Source organism: Leguminivora glycinivorella, chromosome 1 (assembly GCF_023078275.1).
Source record: "Leguminivora glycinivorella isolate SPB_JAAS2020 chromosome 1, LegGlyc_1.1, whole genome shotgun sequence".
Lineage (NCBI taxonomy): Eukaryota > Metazoa > Arthropoda > Insecta > Lepidoptera > Tortricidae > Leguminivora > Leguminivora glycinivorella.
This window is the reverse complement of record NC_062971.1, coordinates 35,467,122-35,486,132: the sequence shown is the minus strand read 5'-3', so window position 1 is coordinate 35,486,132 and position 19,011 is coordinate 35,467,122. Positions and strand designations below refer to the sequence as shown.

Genomic DNA, 19,011 nt, shown 5'->3' with positions numbered 1-19,011 from the left:
CCATTTATAACACTAGTAATACGGGATATGATCCGTTTCCGTAGTTTTATATGAGTAACTATCACGCTAACCGAAGACAGTATTATGTTTATAAAAAATACAATAAAATCGCAAATAGTGTAAAATTTTCGTGGTTTTCCCAGACATAGATAATTGTTAGTTGCGCATGATGAGAATGCGTTAGTTCCCGGTGTGATGTTTATGCTAGTCTTACCTTGCCCGACGCCGAGACCGCCGTACACGCCCAGATACAGGTCGCGCTTCTCTTTATCCACGAGGCCTGTGGAGTTGTCGATCTGAGAACGAAATAGATATTATGAGATTTTTTAAGAGCGCTATGACAAAAAAAGGCGATATATTGTAAAATGTACAATATTTATCGGCAAAATTGTACACTTTACTCATACTAAAAGACAGTAAAAGTACTTGTTTCAGTTAGAAAATCTAATTAACTGTCGGTTCATTAAAAAACATATGGAAGAAAAAGCTTTTTCAATTAGTAATGATTTTTTTTCTGATGCTCGTTTAGGAAAAACCGCGCGAAGCACAGATTTCGGAGCTCTTATTATGTACAATTTGATAAGCTCACTCTCATAAATGCGGTAAATTTAAATTTCTAATATCTTGTACTTTAGGCCTATTAAACAATATTTATCATTTAATCCTTTGAAATTGAGAAATTAAAAGTAAAACGAACTCAATTTTGTCTTGAAAATACATCGAAACAAGTGATCATTTCTCCGAAAATCTACATGTTATCGAAGTTATTTTAGTATATAAATAATCTGCACAATGTGCTTAAATTGCTGTTATCCATTTGTCGTTATAATATTTTATCATGATTTTTTGCCAATTTTTTGAAAACTAGCCTTCCTGTCGCTATTTTACCAGCGACGGACGCCTGCGATTTCAGTGCCGCGCCGGAGCTCGAGGAGGTGAGACGTATGTTGCTTCGCTCTCCGAGTTTTCATCGCAAACGTCGAGAATATCTATCGTTGTGTGGGTCGGACGCCTTGTTTATACACTAGTCCATGGGCCAGCTGGTCTAATTTTGCCAAACGGTATAATTTGGGGGTACTAAGTTTCCTTTTTACAGCAGTTAGGTAGGCCTATAAGGATGTTAAAAAACCATGATTGCCATCTCAGAATGGTAGCTAAACAAAATGGCCGCCAATCCAAGATGGCGGATATTGAGTTTTAAAAAATCGACCATAACTCCAGAAGTATTGGTCCGATTTCATTTTTATTTTTTTTAAACGAAAGCTCTTTTTCTGTACTTAAATACTTGTCATATTCATTGTTTCGCTAAATTCAACCATTAGTAAGTAATTAACGAAAAATATAAAAAAAATATCTTTTTTTCTAAAACTTTCTGTCAAAAATCATGTTTCTACAAAATACCTTGCATATTCTAATAAATATTTAAATGCAGAAAAATAGTGCCATTAATCACCTTTAATTTGATGTATAAAAGATACATATTTAATTTACTAAAACACATAAAGGCTAAATTTAAAGCTGCCTTCGTTGAAATTCACCGTTGTGCATACAGTACTAAAAGCTTCAGGTTGGAGTGCATACAGTACTAAAAAGATGTGTGCAGTTGGGGTGCATACGGTACTAAAAGATGTTGTAGAGTACAAATATGCTGTTTTTAGTTTATTTTAGCAATTGTACAATTAGAATAATAGTTTATGTTAATAGAACATGATAGTATCCATGAGTTTGTAGATATTCGATAGTACTAGGATAAAATTTGTTTAGATACCATATGTGCAACACACCTCAATGATGAAAATTAAGTATTTAAGTGTACTAGGTATATGACTAACATGTGTCGAGACTGTAGAACCATTAACCTTTTGACCGCCACGGACGGCCACGGTGGTCACCGGAAATTCTTGCCAAGGACGCCAACGATACGGACGCCAAATGAAATAAAATTGGGACTCCGTAATGCCTAATTACGCTCATATATTCGCGAATTCGCAATGCAATTCTGTTGCGATTGTGCCTGGGAGACGGAATACTCCGTCATCATCTTGCGTATAAGGGTTAGATCGTATTCCGGATTGAAAATCGTTCCGCATTCAAGGACTCTCAGATTTGAAAAAAAAAACCTACGCACGAGCGGGTTAGTGAAGAGCACCCCCAGAATTCGGGCAAACTTTAGAAATGTTCTTTAGTACAGAATTAATAGATATTTCTTACCTATATTTTACCGATTACTAAACAACGAAGCCGTTAAATACCGGATGGACAAACTTTGAGACAAATATCACCGCTTAAAGTAGAGCCAAATATTATTAACATGTATTGTTCGTCATTACCGAACGAAAAACGTTAGAAGACGTTAATAACAGACGTTTTAATTACCTACTCACGTGAGTTGAATTTTCATAAAAGGTGTACCAAAATGTGAATGTTTCTATGCAACCTGCTATTGAATCAGAAGAAAAGTTAGCACCCGTATCGACGAATCTTAATTAGTAGAGAGTAACTCCGGAGTTATGCAATCTGGCCAACTTTTTAAACAGGTAGGCATTTATAAAAGCCTCAATAGGGATGATAGATGTATAAATGTATGCCTCAATTATCTTCGATATGCGGATAACATCGTCATCTTCAAAGAAGCACATGTTCCCCGTCAGATGCTGGAGGAACTGTATGCCGTCGGTGAGAGTTGGGTTAAAGTAGTTAAACATATAGAGGTATGTACAAATTGAAAGTTACGGCAAGGACAGACTTATCCAAAGCTCCATATTTCAGCCTTTATAACAAGTAACAGAAGATACGTTATCCGGAACAACAAATAAAGGTTGGGTTAAGGAATGCCATAAACGACTAACGGAGGTAAGTCATAACAAAATCATCCTTCAATGGACCAAAGGACACAGTGGATGTCGAGGTGATGATGCGGCCTACGAGCTGGCCAGGCAGCTGGGGTCGACTGCCGATTCTCCCGATGTCCTTCAGCAAGGTATGCTCAATATGAAACTACACACAGCACACTGGCAAAACCAGATCAAATGCTGCAGTCAAACAAGCCAAGCCTAGTATCAATGGAAAACTCACAAAGACGCTCCTTCAACTAGGGAAAGTCCGCCTGAGAATGGTAACCAATGTCAGAACAGATCGTAGACTACTTAACAAACATATTTTCATAACAGATGCTATGAACATTCCCCTGTGACGAGGGTGCCTCTCACCTGGTGATGGAGTGAGCAGAGTGGCTCCATACAGGAAGAAACATCTCGGATCCCCGAGAGACCTCTCCAAAGTTCTCCTACTCAACATTAAAGGTCTAATAGGATTTCTCGAGGAGATAAGCTGGCAGGATTAGCTAAATCCCCCACGTCACGCAAAATAGGCACAAAACGTCGAGTTGTGGCGAACCATAACACAATACAGAGACTTGGGTCGGCCTCGCTGCCGGCGGAGATCACACGGAGGACTTGGATGCCTTTTGTACGCTAAAGGACGTATTAAGGGCAAGGATACCAGTCACTGGAGACCAACATGTTTGATCAGTGTGTAACTGGGTACTTCCCACCGTGACATAAGCTTGCGAGACGTGGACACTAACAATGTACTAAATGAAGAGGCTAAAAGTTGCATAGAGGTATAGAGCACAACACGTTCGGTATGTCTTTCTACGATGGAAGCGAAACGAGATGATGCTGATGCGGCGACGGGTCAGAATTATAGAGATCGTATTGCTACTCTAAAATGGGGCCAGGGCACGTAAGTCGTGATTGAAGGTGGAATGCCTGCTATAAAAGTTCGAAAAATTAGGAGAAAATTAATCTGTTACCTGTGATTGTCTTGAAGGCTTGATATTGGTGATATTGGCTCTACAATCTACATTAACGGTAATAAGTAATATATTTCTGTGCGTAAATTAAGGTTTATTCGGTAGGTACCTATATCACGTTGTTTAGTAGTCGGATACTCCATAGATTTGCCTTATTAATGCATTATAGTGAATTTCTCAAGACTATTTTTCTTTTGGGGTGTGTTCTTCACCTTTTGTATGCAAGGATTATTTTAACTAAATATAAGTTTTCTCGAACACGGATCAGGGTTAGGCTTAACCTTTTAAACGCCAAATAGTGAAAAAGAATACGTCGTGCCCCGGATACCAGACAGACGTGGATCGCGATTATTTGAGCAAAATTAGGTGTTAAGAAGGCCCGCATGGGTCCCCAATGTAATTGGCAAAACTGATGGCCATGGTTGGCGTCCTTAGGAAGCATTTCCAGCGACGGCCATATCCGCCCATGGTGGTCAAAAGGTTAATGTGATGAGATAGGACCTCAACTATGTCTAGTTTATTTATTTTGTATTATCTCGGTTGGTTGGCGCTGTATCACTAAAGAAATTTTATACAAATAATCAAATATCTAAAACTGTACTTTACCTATGACATATTTTATTATATTCTTAAAGCTAATGGATTTCGGATACTAACATGTTCAGTTCTTTTCTTAATTGTAAGTACAATTGCAGAAATATACTAAAAACAGCATATTAGTAATCTACAACTTCGACCTGAAGCTTTTAGTACTGTATGCACAACGGTGAATTTCAACGAAGACAGAATTAAAATTAAGCCTCTAATGTGTTTTTGTAAATTAAGTCTGTATCTTTTATACATCAAATTAAAGGTAATTAATAGCACTATTTTTCTGCATTTAAATATTTATTAGAATATGCATGGTATTTTGTAGAAACATGATTTTTGACAAAAAGTCTTAGAAAAAAAGATATTTTTTTTATATTTTTCGTTAATTACTAACTAATGGTTGAATTTATCGAAACAATGAATATAACAAATATTTGAGTACACAAAAAGAGCTTTCGTTTAAAAAAAATAAAAATGAAATAGGACCAATACTTCTGGAGTTGTGGTCGATTTTTTAAAACTCAATATCCGCCATCTTGGATTGGCGGCCATTTTGTTTAGCTACCATTTTGAGATGGCAATCATGGTTTTTTAACATCCTTATAGGCCTACCTAACTGCTGTAAAAAGGAAACTTAGTACCCCCAAATTATACCGACTTCTTCACTGGCCCATGGACTACACGGGCAGCACGGGCTATCCTCGCATTGTGTGTGTGTAAACAGCGACCAACGAATTTGATCCTAGATCCGTAAATATTTGCTTTTGTAATATTTTGTTATGTTTGAATGTTAAAGTATTACAACGTTATGATGATAAATATGTGAAAATTACAATACGGTCAAGATGATAAGACACATCAAGATGGTACTCGGGATCTGATGATGGAGCCAGAAGGTGGTCACCAGTACCAGTGAACAATGTAAGTAAACGACTTCGTGTTTAGGCTCGTTGGGTTCGTCTCAACAAGACCTTTGACAAGAGGTGGTCCTCAGGGTCTGATGATGGAGCCAGATGGTGGTCACCAGTACCAATGAACCATATGACTAAACCACTTCGTATTTAGGCTCAATGGGATCGTCTCAATAAGACCTTTGACAAGAGGTGGTACTCGGGATCTGATGATGGAGCCAGAAGGTGGTCACCAGTACCAGTGAACCATGTAAGTAAACGACTTCGTGTTTAGGCTCGTTGGGTTCGTCTCAACAAGACCTTTGACAAGAGGTGGTACTCAGGGTCTGATGATGGAGACAGATGGTTGTCACCAGTACCAATGAACCATATGACTAAACCATTTTGTGTTTAGCCTTATTGGGTTCATCTCAATAAGACCTTTAACAAGAGGTGGTACTCAGGGTCTGATGATGGGGCCAGATGGTGGTCACCAGTACCAATGAACCATGGAACTAAACCACTTCGTATGTAGGCTCACTGAAATCGTCTCAACAAGACCTTCGACAAGAGGTGGTACTCAGGGTCTGATGATGGACCCAGTTGGTGGTTACCAGTACCAATGAACCATATGACTAAACCACATCGTCTTTAGGCTCATTGGGATCGTCTCAATAAGACCTTTGACAAGAGGTGGTACTCAGGGTCTGATGATGGACCCAGTTGGTGGTTACCAGTACCAATGAACCATATGACTAAACCACATCGTCTTTAGGCTCATTGGGATCGTCTCAACAAGACCTTCGACAAGAGGTGGTACTCAGGGTCTGATGATGGAGACAGATGGTGGTTACCAGTACCAATGAACCATATGACTAAACCACATCGTCTTTAGGCTCATTGGGATCGTCTCAATAAGACCTTTGACAAGAGGTGGTACTCAGGGTCTGATGATGGAGCCAGATGGTGGTCACCAGTACCAGTGATCCATGTAACTAAACCATTTAGTAATCAGGCTCATTGGGTTCTTACTTCTTCTTAATAAGACCTTTGACAAGAGGTGGTACTGAGGGTCTGATGTTGGAGCCAGATGGTGGTTACCGGTACCAATAAACCCATGTAACTGAACCACTTCGTTTTTTTTTTATTCAAATATGCGAGTTGATTTTTGGTGACCACAATCTCTCTCCATCATCAGACCCTGAGTAACACCTCTTGTCAAAGATCTTGTCGAGACACCCAATGAGCCTAAACACGAAGTGGTTTAGTCATATGGTTCATTGGTACTGGTGACCACCATCTGTCTCCATCATCAGACCCTGAGTACCACTTCTTGTCAAAGGTCTTGTTGAGACGATTTCAATGAGCCTACACACGAAGTGGTTTAGTTCCATGGTTCATCGGTACTGGTGACCACCATCTGGCTCCATCATCAGACCCTGAGTACCAGATTTTGTCAAAGGTCTTATTGAGACGATCCCATTGAGCCTAAACACGAAGTGTTTTAGTCATATGGTTCATTGGTACTGGTGATCACCATCTGGCTCCATCATCAGACCCTGAGTACCACCTCTTGTCAAAGGTCTTGTTGAGCCGAACCCAATGAGCCCAAATACGAAGTGGTTTAGTCATATGGTACATTGGTACTGGTGACCACCATCTGGCTCCATCATCAGACCCTGAGTACCACCTCTTGTCAAAGGTCTTGTTGAGACGAACCCAATGAGCCCAAATACGAAGTGGTTTAGTCATATGGTTCATTGGTACAGGTGACCACCATCTGGCTCCATCATCAGACCCTGAGTACCACCTTGAAGTAATTAGAATTATATTTGACTTATTTTATCATCATATTAATATATATACTTTACTCTAATACTTATCATATAACAAAAGCAAACATTTGGGATGGGATTTATAAGTACTTAAATATGATCACAGTTTATAATTATTACCTATACTTTAAATGTTTAAATAAATTTTAACGTAATTAATATTATTTTGCGCTATATTCTAGTCTTTTCGTACAAAATAATGTTTATTAGAAATCAAAAGTTTATATCGAGATAGTAGATTGTGGTTGTTATCAAAATTCCATAGGAAGGATCAAGATTGTTTTGTCCATTATTGTAGTGCGAGCGAGTGATAAGACGTGCTAGAAAGGGTCGGCATATTGGGCTCGCGCGGCGGGTAAAATGCCTAATTTCGCCCGACGCCGAAATGTTATAACGCTCTTAACTAAATTTTTAGTCTTTGCAGACGATTTATGGTGTTATGTGTGTGTGGGTTCTATTTTATTATATCCTGTCTTTAGAAAAAACTCTTAAAAAAAAAAAAACTTTATTTCTGGCCGGGATTCGAAACCTGAACCTGCGATGTGCTTGCGAACATTAGACCGACCTCTTACGGCTGAGCTACGTCCAGCCGATGCGCGGGCGGCGAAATTAACGACCATATTTTGCGTTTACTAACGCGAAAGAAAAACGCATGAAAACTCAAAAATTCGCGTTTTCCGAGATCTAAGGCTAAGCTAGATCGATTTTTCACCCATCAAAACAGAGTTCTCAAATGTTTTAATCTTGTGTTGTTTTTACTTTGATAAGAATTATCTACTCGTATATTATGTATACTTAATTCTCGTTGCTAGGTGACAGTAGTAGCCCTAGTAAGCGGTACTGACCATCTCGGGGTCGTTGGACCACACGGCCAGCCAGTAGTTGGAGCCGACCTGGAACACTTGCAGCACCAGGTCATGACGTCACGGACGCTAGTGCTGGAGTACAGTGTGAGGCAGCACTCACCATCTCGGGGTCGTTGGACCACACGGCCAGCCAGTAGTTGGAGCCGACCTGGAACACTTGCAGCACCAGGTCATGACGTCACGGACGCTAGTGCTGGAGTACAGTGTGAGGCAGCACTCACCATCTCGGGGTCGTTGGACCACACGGCCAGCCAGTAGTTGGAGCCGACCTGGAACCCCTGCAGCACCAGGTCATGACGTCACGGACGCTAGTGCTGGAGTACAGTGTGAGGCAGCACTCACCATCTCGGGGTCGTTGGACAACACGGCCAGCCAGTAGTTGGAGCCGACCTGGAACCCCTGCAGCACCAGGTCATGACGTCACGGACGCTAGTGCTGGAGTACAGTGTGAGGCAGCACTCACCATCTCGGGGTCGTTGGACCACACGGCCAGCCAGTAGTTGGAGCCGACCTGGAACCCCTGCAGCACCAGGTCATGACGTCACGGACGCTAGTGCTGGAGTACAGTGTGAGGCAGCACTCACCATCTCGGGGTCGTTGGACCACACGGCCAGCCAGTAGTTGGAGCCGACCTGGAACCCCTGCAGCACCAGGTCATGACGTCACGGACGCTAGTGCTGGAGTACAGTGTGAGGCAGCACTCACCATCTCGGGGTCGTTGGACCACACGGCCAGCCAGTAGTTGGAGCCGACCTGGAACCCCTGCAGCACCAGGTCATGACGTCACGGACGCTAGTGCTGGAGTACAGTGTGAGGCAGCACTCACCATCTCGGGGTCGTTGGACCACACGGCCAGCCAGTAGTTGGAGCCGACCTGGAACCCCTGCAGCACCAGGTCATGACGTCACGGACGCTAGTGCTGGAGTACAGTGTGAGGCAGCACTCACCATCTCGGGGTCGTTGGACCACACGGCCAGCCAGTAGTTGGAGCCGACCTGGAACACCTGCAGCACCAGGTCATGACGTCACGGACGCTAGTGCTGGAGTACAGTGTGAGGCAGCACTCACCATCTCGGGGTCGTTGGACCACACGGCCAGCCAGTAGTTGGAGCCGACCTGGAACACCTGCAGCACGAGGTTCATGAGGACCGTCACCACGGATGCCATCACGCCGACACTCATCAGGTAGTGCTTGTATACGCTCCATTTTACCTGTCGAATATTAAGTAAGATTTAAAAAAACAACAGTTTAGGATTTATGGTGCTGCTTTTTTTAGATAGGAGGCATACGAGCAGACAGATCGCCTGATAAGCGATCACTGCCGCCCACGGACACCCGAAACACCAAAACAGTTGGAGATTTGTTGCCGGCTTATATAATGGTAGTACGCTCTTTTTTTGAAGGTCGTACCGGAAATACAGCTTATTAAGATAATACCGCTTAATAAGGTAAAGAGCTTATTAAGATTTCCATACATGCGAGTTTCGTTACATTTATTGCAGCAATTGATCGAGTGACTGATTGGATGGTCGCGCGCCCTATAAATGCCTTAGGCACCAGTCCCACCAAAATCGTGTAAGCGCTAAGCTATCGGCGATAGAAACGAACAAAAGATACTCGCTCCCGTGGAAATAAAAGAGAGAGCGATTGATTTATAATTCATCGTTTGGCGAAGATTTATTACTCGCTTGCGTTATCATCGCGTCTCTTTTATTTACACGGGAGAAACTATCTCTTGTTTGCTTCGTTCGCTGATAGCTCGTCTCTTACTCGCTTTTGGTGGGACCAGTGCCTTAAACAATTTTATTTTAAGTTATCATACTGATGTATAAAGTATATTTACACTGCCAGTTTCCGCCTTCTCGGACTCGATGAGTTTGTTCTTTTCCTTCAGTTCTGCAGGTGTCGCCTCCGGCGTTTTTCTCTTTACACTGCCTGACCGGTCGCCTAGAGAAATGAGCATTCAATATTTTAACAACATATACATAGAATAGAATATCAATTATTCGTGAACACAGACAAGACTAATTATACATTACAAGATTTACAAGTATTACAACACAAACAGAAAGGAATGAAGTGCCACGAAATTGCCTCATCTCAGCGTGTTGCTGGTATTAAATGGCATGCATGCATATCGTTATTAACTTCTCTATGTTTTCCCGTTCTAATTTAAACAAAATCCCACATTAATTTAACAATTTAAAATCATTTAAATTTAAAAATCATTTTTGGCACGAGCTTTCGTCGCCGATTGTACTTTTCTTTCAACAGTCATCTACCGCTCTCCTAGACGTTTCTAAACACGCTTTACTCGATAGGGATACGACCTTTCATTACACAGGTACTATGGCCACCTTTCTGCTCCATCATCAGATCAGCATGGCAGCAGTTGCATTGTCACGTGATTTATATATGTGTGCGAAATTTCACAACAATATTGTCAGATACTCGACGTTAGCTAAAATTCTTATTTAATTTCATGGTATGGCGAAGTACTTACAATCATTTTGTTTACTGAGATCAGGGACATTAAAAATGACACATACCCGTAGCAGCCTGGTCGGATTCCGATGCACTTTCTGAGAGAGAGCGGGCCCTTTGCAGTTTGTCCTTGAATTCTGTGCCGAGTTTGTTCTGAAGCACGTCTTTGATTTCGTCCAGTTCTGAAAAAAAAGTGTCTTCTTAAAAGATGTAGGCCATGTTTTAGTTTACAACGAAAAAAAAAATCGCATCGCATCGCGGTTTATTTTTTAAATTTAGTAATTGAATGATAGCCTACGCATCGGTAGTCATATCAGTTTCTACAGTTATACAGAGTGGGGCCTGTAACAAAGGCGAAGAATTGAACTCTAGGCTATTCTCCTTATACTGATCAACATTTGTTCGGCGACTTTTAAAAATAACTTGTATTTTGATTTTTATCACCCTTGAAAGTTTTTTCTAAGAGGTAATGTATTGCGAATTCTGTAAGTCTAAAGTATGACAGACAACGTCAATGACAACAATAATGGCGTACATTGAAGCTAATATTTATTTTGTATGAAAAATTAAAAATTTAAAGACTTCATAATTTTTAAAAGTCAAAGATTCAAAGATTCAAGATTCAAGTCACTGAACAAATGTTGATCAGTATAAGGAGAATAGCCTACAGTTCAATTCTTCGCCTTTGTTACAGGCCCCACTCTGTAGAGATATCCCTAATAACCTATATAGTTTCTTGCGATATGCTGCAACGAGATGTTGGAACAATTTACCGCCAAGCTACTCCAATTCAATAAAGCACCAAATAATGAAGCGAAAAGCTCCAAAATTATTACCGATTTGCTAGCCAAGTCATGGAATATTGTCACAAAATCGCTTTCGAAGCAAAAAGTATTAAAAGAATCGTATTTCACAAGAGACATTCTCGTGGCATGTCCATTCTTGTTAATCCCCGATGCAAAAATGACGGGGTGTTATACGCTTGATGTGTCTGTCTGTCTTTCTGTCTGTGTGTCTGTCTGTGGCATCGTAGCTCCGGAACGGATGAACCGATTTAGATTTAGTTTTTTTTTTAAAGCTGAGTTAGTTGGGAGTGTTCTTAGCCATGTTTTATAAAAATCGGTCCATTATGTCGCGGTCAGACGTTTTTCGAAAATTTTAATTTTGTGGTTAGGTTATTTATAAAATGAGTATTAAATACCTTCGGGCGAGGTCCTCTCAGTGTCGCTAAGATGGTGCAGCAGGAACTCTGCGAAGGCGCCTTTCTTCTCCAACAACTGCTGGTAGCTTCCCACCTCGGAGATCTCTCCTTCTTTGAGGACTACCACGAGGTTGGTTTGGGCCAGGTAAGACACGTTGTGGGTCACCCAGAGGCGGGTCTTGTCTTTTAGCAAACCGTTGGGGCCGAGGACCTGAAAGCAAAATTATTATTTACAAAATAAATATTCTGCTGCCTGCGAAGCGAAACATTCTACCTTCACCCCTCTTGTGACTTCCGTCGATGGTGTATTCGCACCACAAATGAACTCCTTGAATGAAGCCCTCGCGGACCGTTGGAATAAATTGCTATGTACGATACTCGGTTGGCTTAGAACAAGGATATGCACTGCTATAATTCGAGCCACCAGCATGTGCATACGAGGCACAGGTCACAAATTTAAACCTGCAGCGAAACTGTTGGGTTTTGATGACAATGATGACGGAGCAGCCATTCCCAACTCCAGCTAAAACCAACCTGTTTTGTTTTTATTACTTGTGTTTACTCTATTATTACTAGTTTTGTTATAAATAAAGTATTGATAACCTAAATTATTATTTATACAACACTCACGACATCCGATGGTATGAGACGGGAAGTGTTCCTAAACGTCATTTTGATTTTATGCCGTATCCTGCTATAGTAAAGACGTTCAGTTGAAAGGACTTTGGGAAAGTTCAATCCAGAATGCAAACTATGCTCTCTAACTTAAAAGACACATGCGCGTTTTGATAGCGTAGGCGGAGCGTCAGCGGAGCGCAACGATAGCGGTGCGCCGGACGAACGCTGGCGTTGCGCCCAGCGACGCCGGCGGGGGCTTGTTAGAGCGCGGATTGCGAGTTGCGAGCGGAATGCGCGCGGATTGCGAGCGGAACGTCAGCGTTCCGCCGGCGCACCGCTATCATTGCGCTCCGCTAACGCTACGCTATCAAAACGCTTTATGTGTGGCGGAGGCTTAAATGTAACTCGTGTCGTTGTCGTCGTGTGCGTGCGTGATGACACGACACAACTCGCTAATCGTTCGCATGATGCGCGTGTGTTGCGCAATAGGAGCGTCCATCTACAAATATTCAAGAACTTGGGACAGTATTATGCAATACCAATCGCCCGTCACGTCCGATCTCCTTCCTCCCTATGTCTGTGACGACGGTACCTTGTCGAAGATGTGTTTGCCGACGTGCGAGTCGACGGCGCTGAGGGGGTCGTCCAGGAAGTACGTGTTCGCCTGCATTGTAGTACACCGCTCGCGCGAGAGATACTCGCTGCCTAAGGAGGTGAATACTACCTTTATAAGGACGACGACGGTACCTTGTCGAAGATGTGTTTGCCGACGTGCGAGTCGACGGCGCTGAGGGGGTCGTCCAGGAAGTACTGTCTGCCTGCATTGTAGTACACCGCTCGTGCGATAGATACTCGCTGCCTTCTTCTTAGTCGCGCAGAGAGATCATTGGGGTCGTTGTGCTGCCTTTTTAATGGTTTCCGCTCTACAGCGTTCCGCGCGCAGGAGGTGAATAGCCCTCACTTGGTCTGTCCATCGCATTGAGGGGCGCAGTCTGGGTCTTGTACTCGCTGCCTAAGGAGGTAAATACTATAAGGACGACGACGGTACCTTGTCGAAGATGTGTTTGCCGACGTGCGAGTCGACGGCGCTGAGGGGGTCGTCCAGGAAGTACGTGTCCGCGTCGTAGTACACCGCTCGCGCGAGAGATACTCGCTGCTTCTGACCGCCTGACAAGTTTATACCTGGAACAAATTGCTGTTTTTAATGTCTGAAAAATAGCTGGATGAAACCGGTTTTTATTGTTCTTAATTAATCCGACAACTCCGACAAGAAGTTTAAAACTAGGCGTCCACATGTTCATACTGTACGTATCGCGCGGATAGATCAGTGAACGCACTTATGTGACTTTCTACAGAAAGAATATTAAATGCGATGCGTCCGATACCTAGGTACGATGTGGGTCTGTGGACGCTTATTTTATAGAATAGAATAGAATAGAAAACGTTTATTTGGTGAAAATATACAAGTAAAACAACAATAGCCTTAATCTATATACATCTTAAACTAAAGTCACCAAAAAGGATGCCACTCAGCATATGCCAATGGCTAATTTGTATTAGCCACGGCGCTGGTTTTCAGGGCAACCAAGAAAACAGGGTGGGATTTCAATATTTTTAAAATTAACATATGTTGGACGAGGTCGCAATAAATACAATTATAACAGTCCACTTACTCATACATTTAAAAGTAGTATCTACGCAGATTTAATATGCAGTAGTAGAGCAGGCAACATAACTATTTAAAAACAGAAAATAAATGAAATGAAAGATGAATTGATCTATTAAATTAATTTGAATTTAAATTTAAATTAAATTAGCACGATACGTCTGCTTATGTATGTATTAGAAATCTGAAGAGCTGTAAGGTAGTTTTTCATCTTAATTTTGAAGGTTCCTACCGATGTACAGTTTCTAATAGGTGGTGGCAGATTGTTCCAACACTTCGTGGCAGCGTAACGAAAGCTGCCACGAAAAGCGCGCATGTGTATTGTGCTTCGGAACAATGAGTCGTTGGGCGCCCCGGACGTGACGCGTTGAAAGTTTCAATTTATCATAAAGATATGTTGGTTGCTTGGTATGAATTATGGCTATGTTCTTACAAAAACTGGTTTAAAAATAACGGTATTTCACAAGCAACCGAAATTAATTCTTGGTCCCCGCCGGGCAGCGTGTCGAGCGATGACGTCACTGTACTTCTGTTGCGTGAGCGGCTTGCTGAACAGAATGTTGTCTTGCAGCGTCGCGTTTTGAATCCACGCTTGCATAATAACACTAGAGAGCGGACAAGCCACTGAGCCTACAGTTGTCGTTGTGTGCGTGCATGATGATACGACTCCCTGGGGTCCGTTTCTCGAAAGGTACAACCCTTGTATAGTGCGCGAATTGTCAAATCGTATGGGTTGTCATGGAAACACACTTTTAATAAATAAATAAATAAAATAAATAATAATAAATATTATAGGACAATATTTTGTTTGATTACTTGTAATACGTCACTAACCCTTCTCTCCGATCTCGGTCTGGTCGCCTCCGGGCAGCATGTCGAAGTCGGGCTTGAGCGCGCACATGCCGATGACGTCACTGTACTTCTGCTGCGCCAGCGGCTTGCCGAACAGAATGTTGTCTTGCAAAGTCGCGTTTTGGATCCACGCTTGCTGTGGGACGTAGGCTATGCTACCTGTAAAAATAAATTAAGTTAGTGACTTTTTTTGACTATATACACTACCGTCAAAAAGTTTAAGACCAAACACAATGTTCAGTGTCATCGTTATAAACCCTTCTAAAAATCATCAAACTAAATTTGTAATCAATAGAAAACAACGTAATCTTATTATATTGATCGGCAACCCATTTGTTCTGCAAGAAGACAACGATCCCAAACACTCAGCAAAGATCTGTAGAAGCTACACAGTCAATAAAGAACGCCAAGGTGTGTTAAAAAATATGATTTGGCCACCGCAATCCCCAGACCTTAACCCGATCGAACTTTTATGGGATGAACTCGACCGTAGAGTCCGAAGACAATGTCCGACATCTGCAACAGCTCTATGGGAGATACTGCAATACGAGTGGAAATCCATTAGCCAAGAAACGCTACACAAACTTATAGCAAGAATGCCAAGAATCTGCTCGGAAGTGAAAAAGCGTCGAGGATTTTTCGATGAGAAAAACGTTTAGCTTTTATTTCTTATTATGATCCCTTTTCAAAAATTGTTATACGCTTTATTTTGTCGGCTGTAGGTACTGAAAAGTAATATTTTCATAGGAACTTCATGAAATGATGATTATTTGCATATATCGTGTTTGGTCTTAAACTTTTTGACGGTAGTGTAAGATACCACTCTTTCTTACTGGATAGCTAACTAAAAACAGAAAGCATAGATTAGGTTACCTTGACGAAAAAAGGCCGTTTCTCATTTTCTTAGGGATGCAGTGCCGTCATATAGCGTCGACATACTTTGTATTACACCGGCACCGCTATCCTAGGAAACCGGCGCTTTACCGGTGAACTTTCTACGGGAGCTGACTATGCGTATTTTACGAGTGGAAAGTGAGGGTTTTGAATGATTCACGGTTAGTTTCATTATACTTTTATTGACCAGGATAGCGACCAACAAGTGTGAATGCGAGTAGTGGTAATGTTGAATGAGAACGCAGCCGGCGCGCGCGAAGGAGGGTAGATCGCGCGTTGTCTACACAACTTTGACATCCACCTGCCATCTTCAGTTTTCCGTGATCATGATGCATGTAACATCGAAATCGGGAGCTCAACAAAAATCAAAAAGGTAATCACGGTCTACATGCCGGCCAAAATAAGTCTAATAGAACTCTGCGTTCTGAATAAACCAAATTCAGTCGTGTCATGGTCAGGTCAGGTCTAAAGTTGGATACCGAATAAACAAAGTAAATTTTTTGATGTGGAGGCAGTAAAAAGGAGGTCAATTCAATTGTTTTGTAAAAAATATGTTTAGAAGAGAAGAGTTAAAAATAAACTAGTTGGATATAGGTACCATTGGTGTTGACTCGTCCTGATATCTTGTTCATCTCTCCTAAGAAGGCAGACAGTAGAGAGCTCTTGCCCGAGCCGACAGCTCCCACCACGGCCACCAAATGCCCCTTGGGCACCGTGAGGTTTATGTTCTTGAGGGTCAGTTCGGCGTCCTTGTCGCCCCAAGAGAAGTTGCCGTTCTCCATTACCAGTGGGTTCGCTGGAATTGTAAAATATCCAATATTTATTACTTAATACGCAACAATAAGCACCCAACGGTTGCCTGGAAGAGATCGCTCTTTAGCGATAAGGCCGCCTGTTGTTTACCTCTGTAATAAAATTTATTGTAATCTGTGTTCCTATGTACATTTCTGAGGTTGTGCAATAAAGTGGATTTGTATTGTATTGTAATAAGAAATGTATCTAAGGCACTGGTCTCAGCAAAAGCAAGCTATGAGCTATCAGCGATAGAGATGAATTAAAGTTTATATGTTTATATATAGCTTTTGGTGGGGACAGTGCCTTATAAATCAATATAATTAACATGTTAAATATTCTTAAAATGCTCTAAAGATGTGTACAAAAATATGAAAAATGTATTTGTACATGCAGGCATTGACTCTCAAATATTGACTTTAATAGACAAAAACTGATCATGAGCTATAAATTTCCATCATACACGTTGAACATTTTAAAATAAAATAAATTTAAAAAAGCAACTTACGTTCTTTAGGATCATGTTCAACTGAGTTCATGTCTAACTCATCGCAATTCATGAACTTGTTCAATCTCTTTATACCCACTGAAGTCTAAAAAATATAAATACACAATTAATATTCATTGTTTATTTGTTTCTATTTTATTCACATCACAAGCTCATGCACTAAGCATTAAACTATTTTATGAGAAAATGCGCTACTACACTTTGCTACCATAAATAATGATGTTAGAAAATTAAACAAACATGGATTTATACTTTATTCATATTACTTTGTGTTAAACAGGAAAATTAGGGGAGGCACAGATGTAGTGCATAATCATTTCCCTTCATATTTTCACGCAAACGTGTGCTATTTCAGGCTGACTCAGCAAAAGAAGTGAGCATTACTGAAGAAGCATGGAAACATAAATGTTTCCGAGAAAATGTAGGTATAACATGATGGTAAAAAATTATGCACGACATTTGTACAATCCTCTAAATTCCGACATATCTCTTTTTTTTTTTTTTTAATTATAAATGGGCTTACTCTTGACCACAGACTAGCCAAAGGCAAAGACGTGGCCTACGATGGAGTGAGCTCGCCCAGAAGATGCCTGCAACAGCATGATTTATTTAAATATTGGCGAGCATCCTGGCAGGCAAGCACGGTCGCGTGATAAACGGTATAACGCCAGGCCGTCTTTGTCGCACTATTTGCAAGTGCGATAGGGACACACCGATGCATTATAGTTTATCCCACTAGTGTACTATGCCCGCTGGTCGCTTCGATTATATCTGATGGGCTAAGTATGTAGTTTTGTTGGGTAAAATCCATGTTTGTATAAGTCTAGTAGCTGATGCGAAAATCGTTTCGGACAATTAAATTTATGCCGAAAAGATTATATCTGATGGGCTAGGTTAGTTACGAAATATATGATATTATGTTGTAGTGAATGGTACAGCCGAAGAACGATGATTCCTGAAGATGAACAGTGTGGGTAATATGTGATTCATGATATAAGTACCATAACCATATTTAATGATTACCTTATAGAAACAGTAAAATATAATTGTAGCCAGTTCTTATGAATTCATTGGACAACAAATATGAATCTATATTTTATTGTGGTGTTCTTATGAAGATTTTTTGGGACTTCAATGATTTGATGAGGCTTGTTGAAGTGTGGGGTGCTTCGGGTGTAATGATAACTCAAAAGTCGAGTCAATACTCTTTATTTATTCAATAAAAATCGTGCTTATATACTATCCTGGTCACGGTCAATAGTCATTCCCATCTGTTTTAACATTACATTTTATTGTATATTTTATGACCAATAATCATTACTTTAATTATACCATAAACTTTATGATTATTTATAATTACATCGTAAAACTCTATGATCCATAACACACAGCTGCATGAGCATAGGGTTGTCACTCTGTATGAGATGAGTTATATATCATCAGGGTTGTCACACTACACTACAGCTTTCCCTTTTTTTTTGAGTCAAAAATAGTTGGATTATACATGACAACTGTTTTTGGCTTTTTGGCTTTTTTTTTTTTTTTTTACTGGGATACATTAGTTGGTCCTTATGTGGTAAAGGATATAAATTGTTCTTATTGCTAAATAATCTAGATGCTATCTTGTGCAATTGGAGATTTTTTTTTTAGCAATTCCTTACTTGGATGGTGTCATCCGATCATAATATGTTTCAATTTTACTAATGACATTATTCATAAACACTTTACAATCTTCCATTAGATCTGTTGTCTTTGCCTGTCATATTGACTTCTGTATTTATTTGAAAGGGATAAAAACAATTTTAACCGTATTTTTGTGTGCAGACTAAATGCATCACAAACGGTAAGGGTACACAACGCATTTTCATTTATGGCTATTACTCAGCTCAATACATATTTATTTGCTCAGGATACAAGAAAAAAAAATTATCGCTCACACTGGCGATTACAATATACTCTAGTATATTTCATACATTCAGGCATTGCTTTTAAACGCATC

General features: G+C 40.8%; 1 protein-coding gene across 5 annotated transcripts in view; it reads right to left on the bottom strand.

Moving 5' to 3' along the window:
• Window positions 1–19,011, bottom strand: part of LOC125228782 (multidrug resistance-associated protein 1) — a 116,945-nt gene that overhangs the window by 22,080 nt on the left and 75,854 nt on the right. For all 5 annotated transcript variants that reach the window (XM_048133471.1, XM_048133465.1, XM_048133479.1 and 2 more), the window contains 9 exons: window positions 17,013–17,097; window positions 16,311–16,508; window positions 14,801–14,977; window positions 13,349–13,482; window positions 11,683–11,893; window positions 10,547–10,663; window positions 9,841–9,944; window positions 9,065–9,208; window positions 215–296 (listed from right to left, as the gene is read on the bottom strand). In XM_048133471.1, the coding sequence (XP_047989428.1) occupies window positions 215–296; window positions 9,065–9,208; window positions 9,841–9,944; window positions 10,547–10,663; window positions 11,683–11,893; window positions 13,349–13,482; window positions 14,801–14,977; window positions 16,311–16,508; window positions 17,013–17,097 (1,252 nt within the window). The remainder of the gene's footprint in view (window positions 1–214; window positions 297–9,064; window positions 9,209–9,840; window positions 9,945–10,546; window positions 10,664–11,682; window positions 11,894–13,348; window positions 13,483–14,800; window positions 14,978–16,310; window positions 16,509–17,012; window positions 17,098–19,011) is intronic.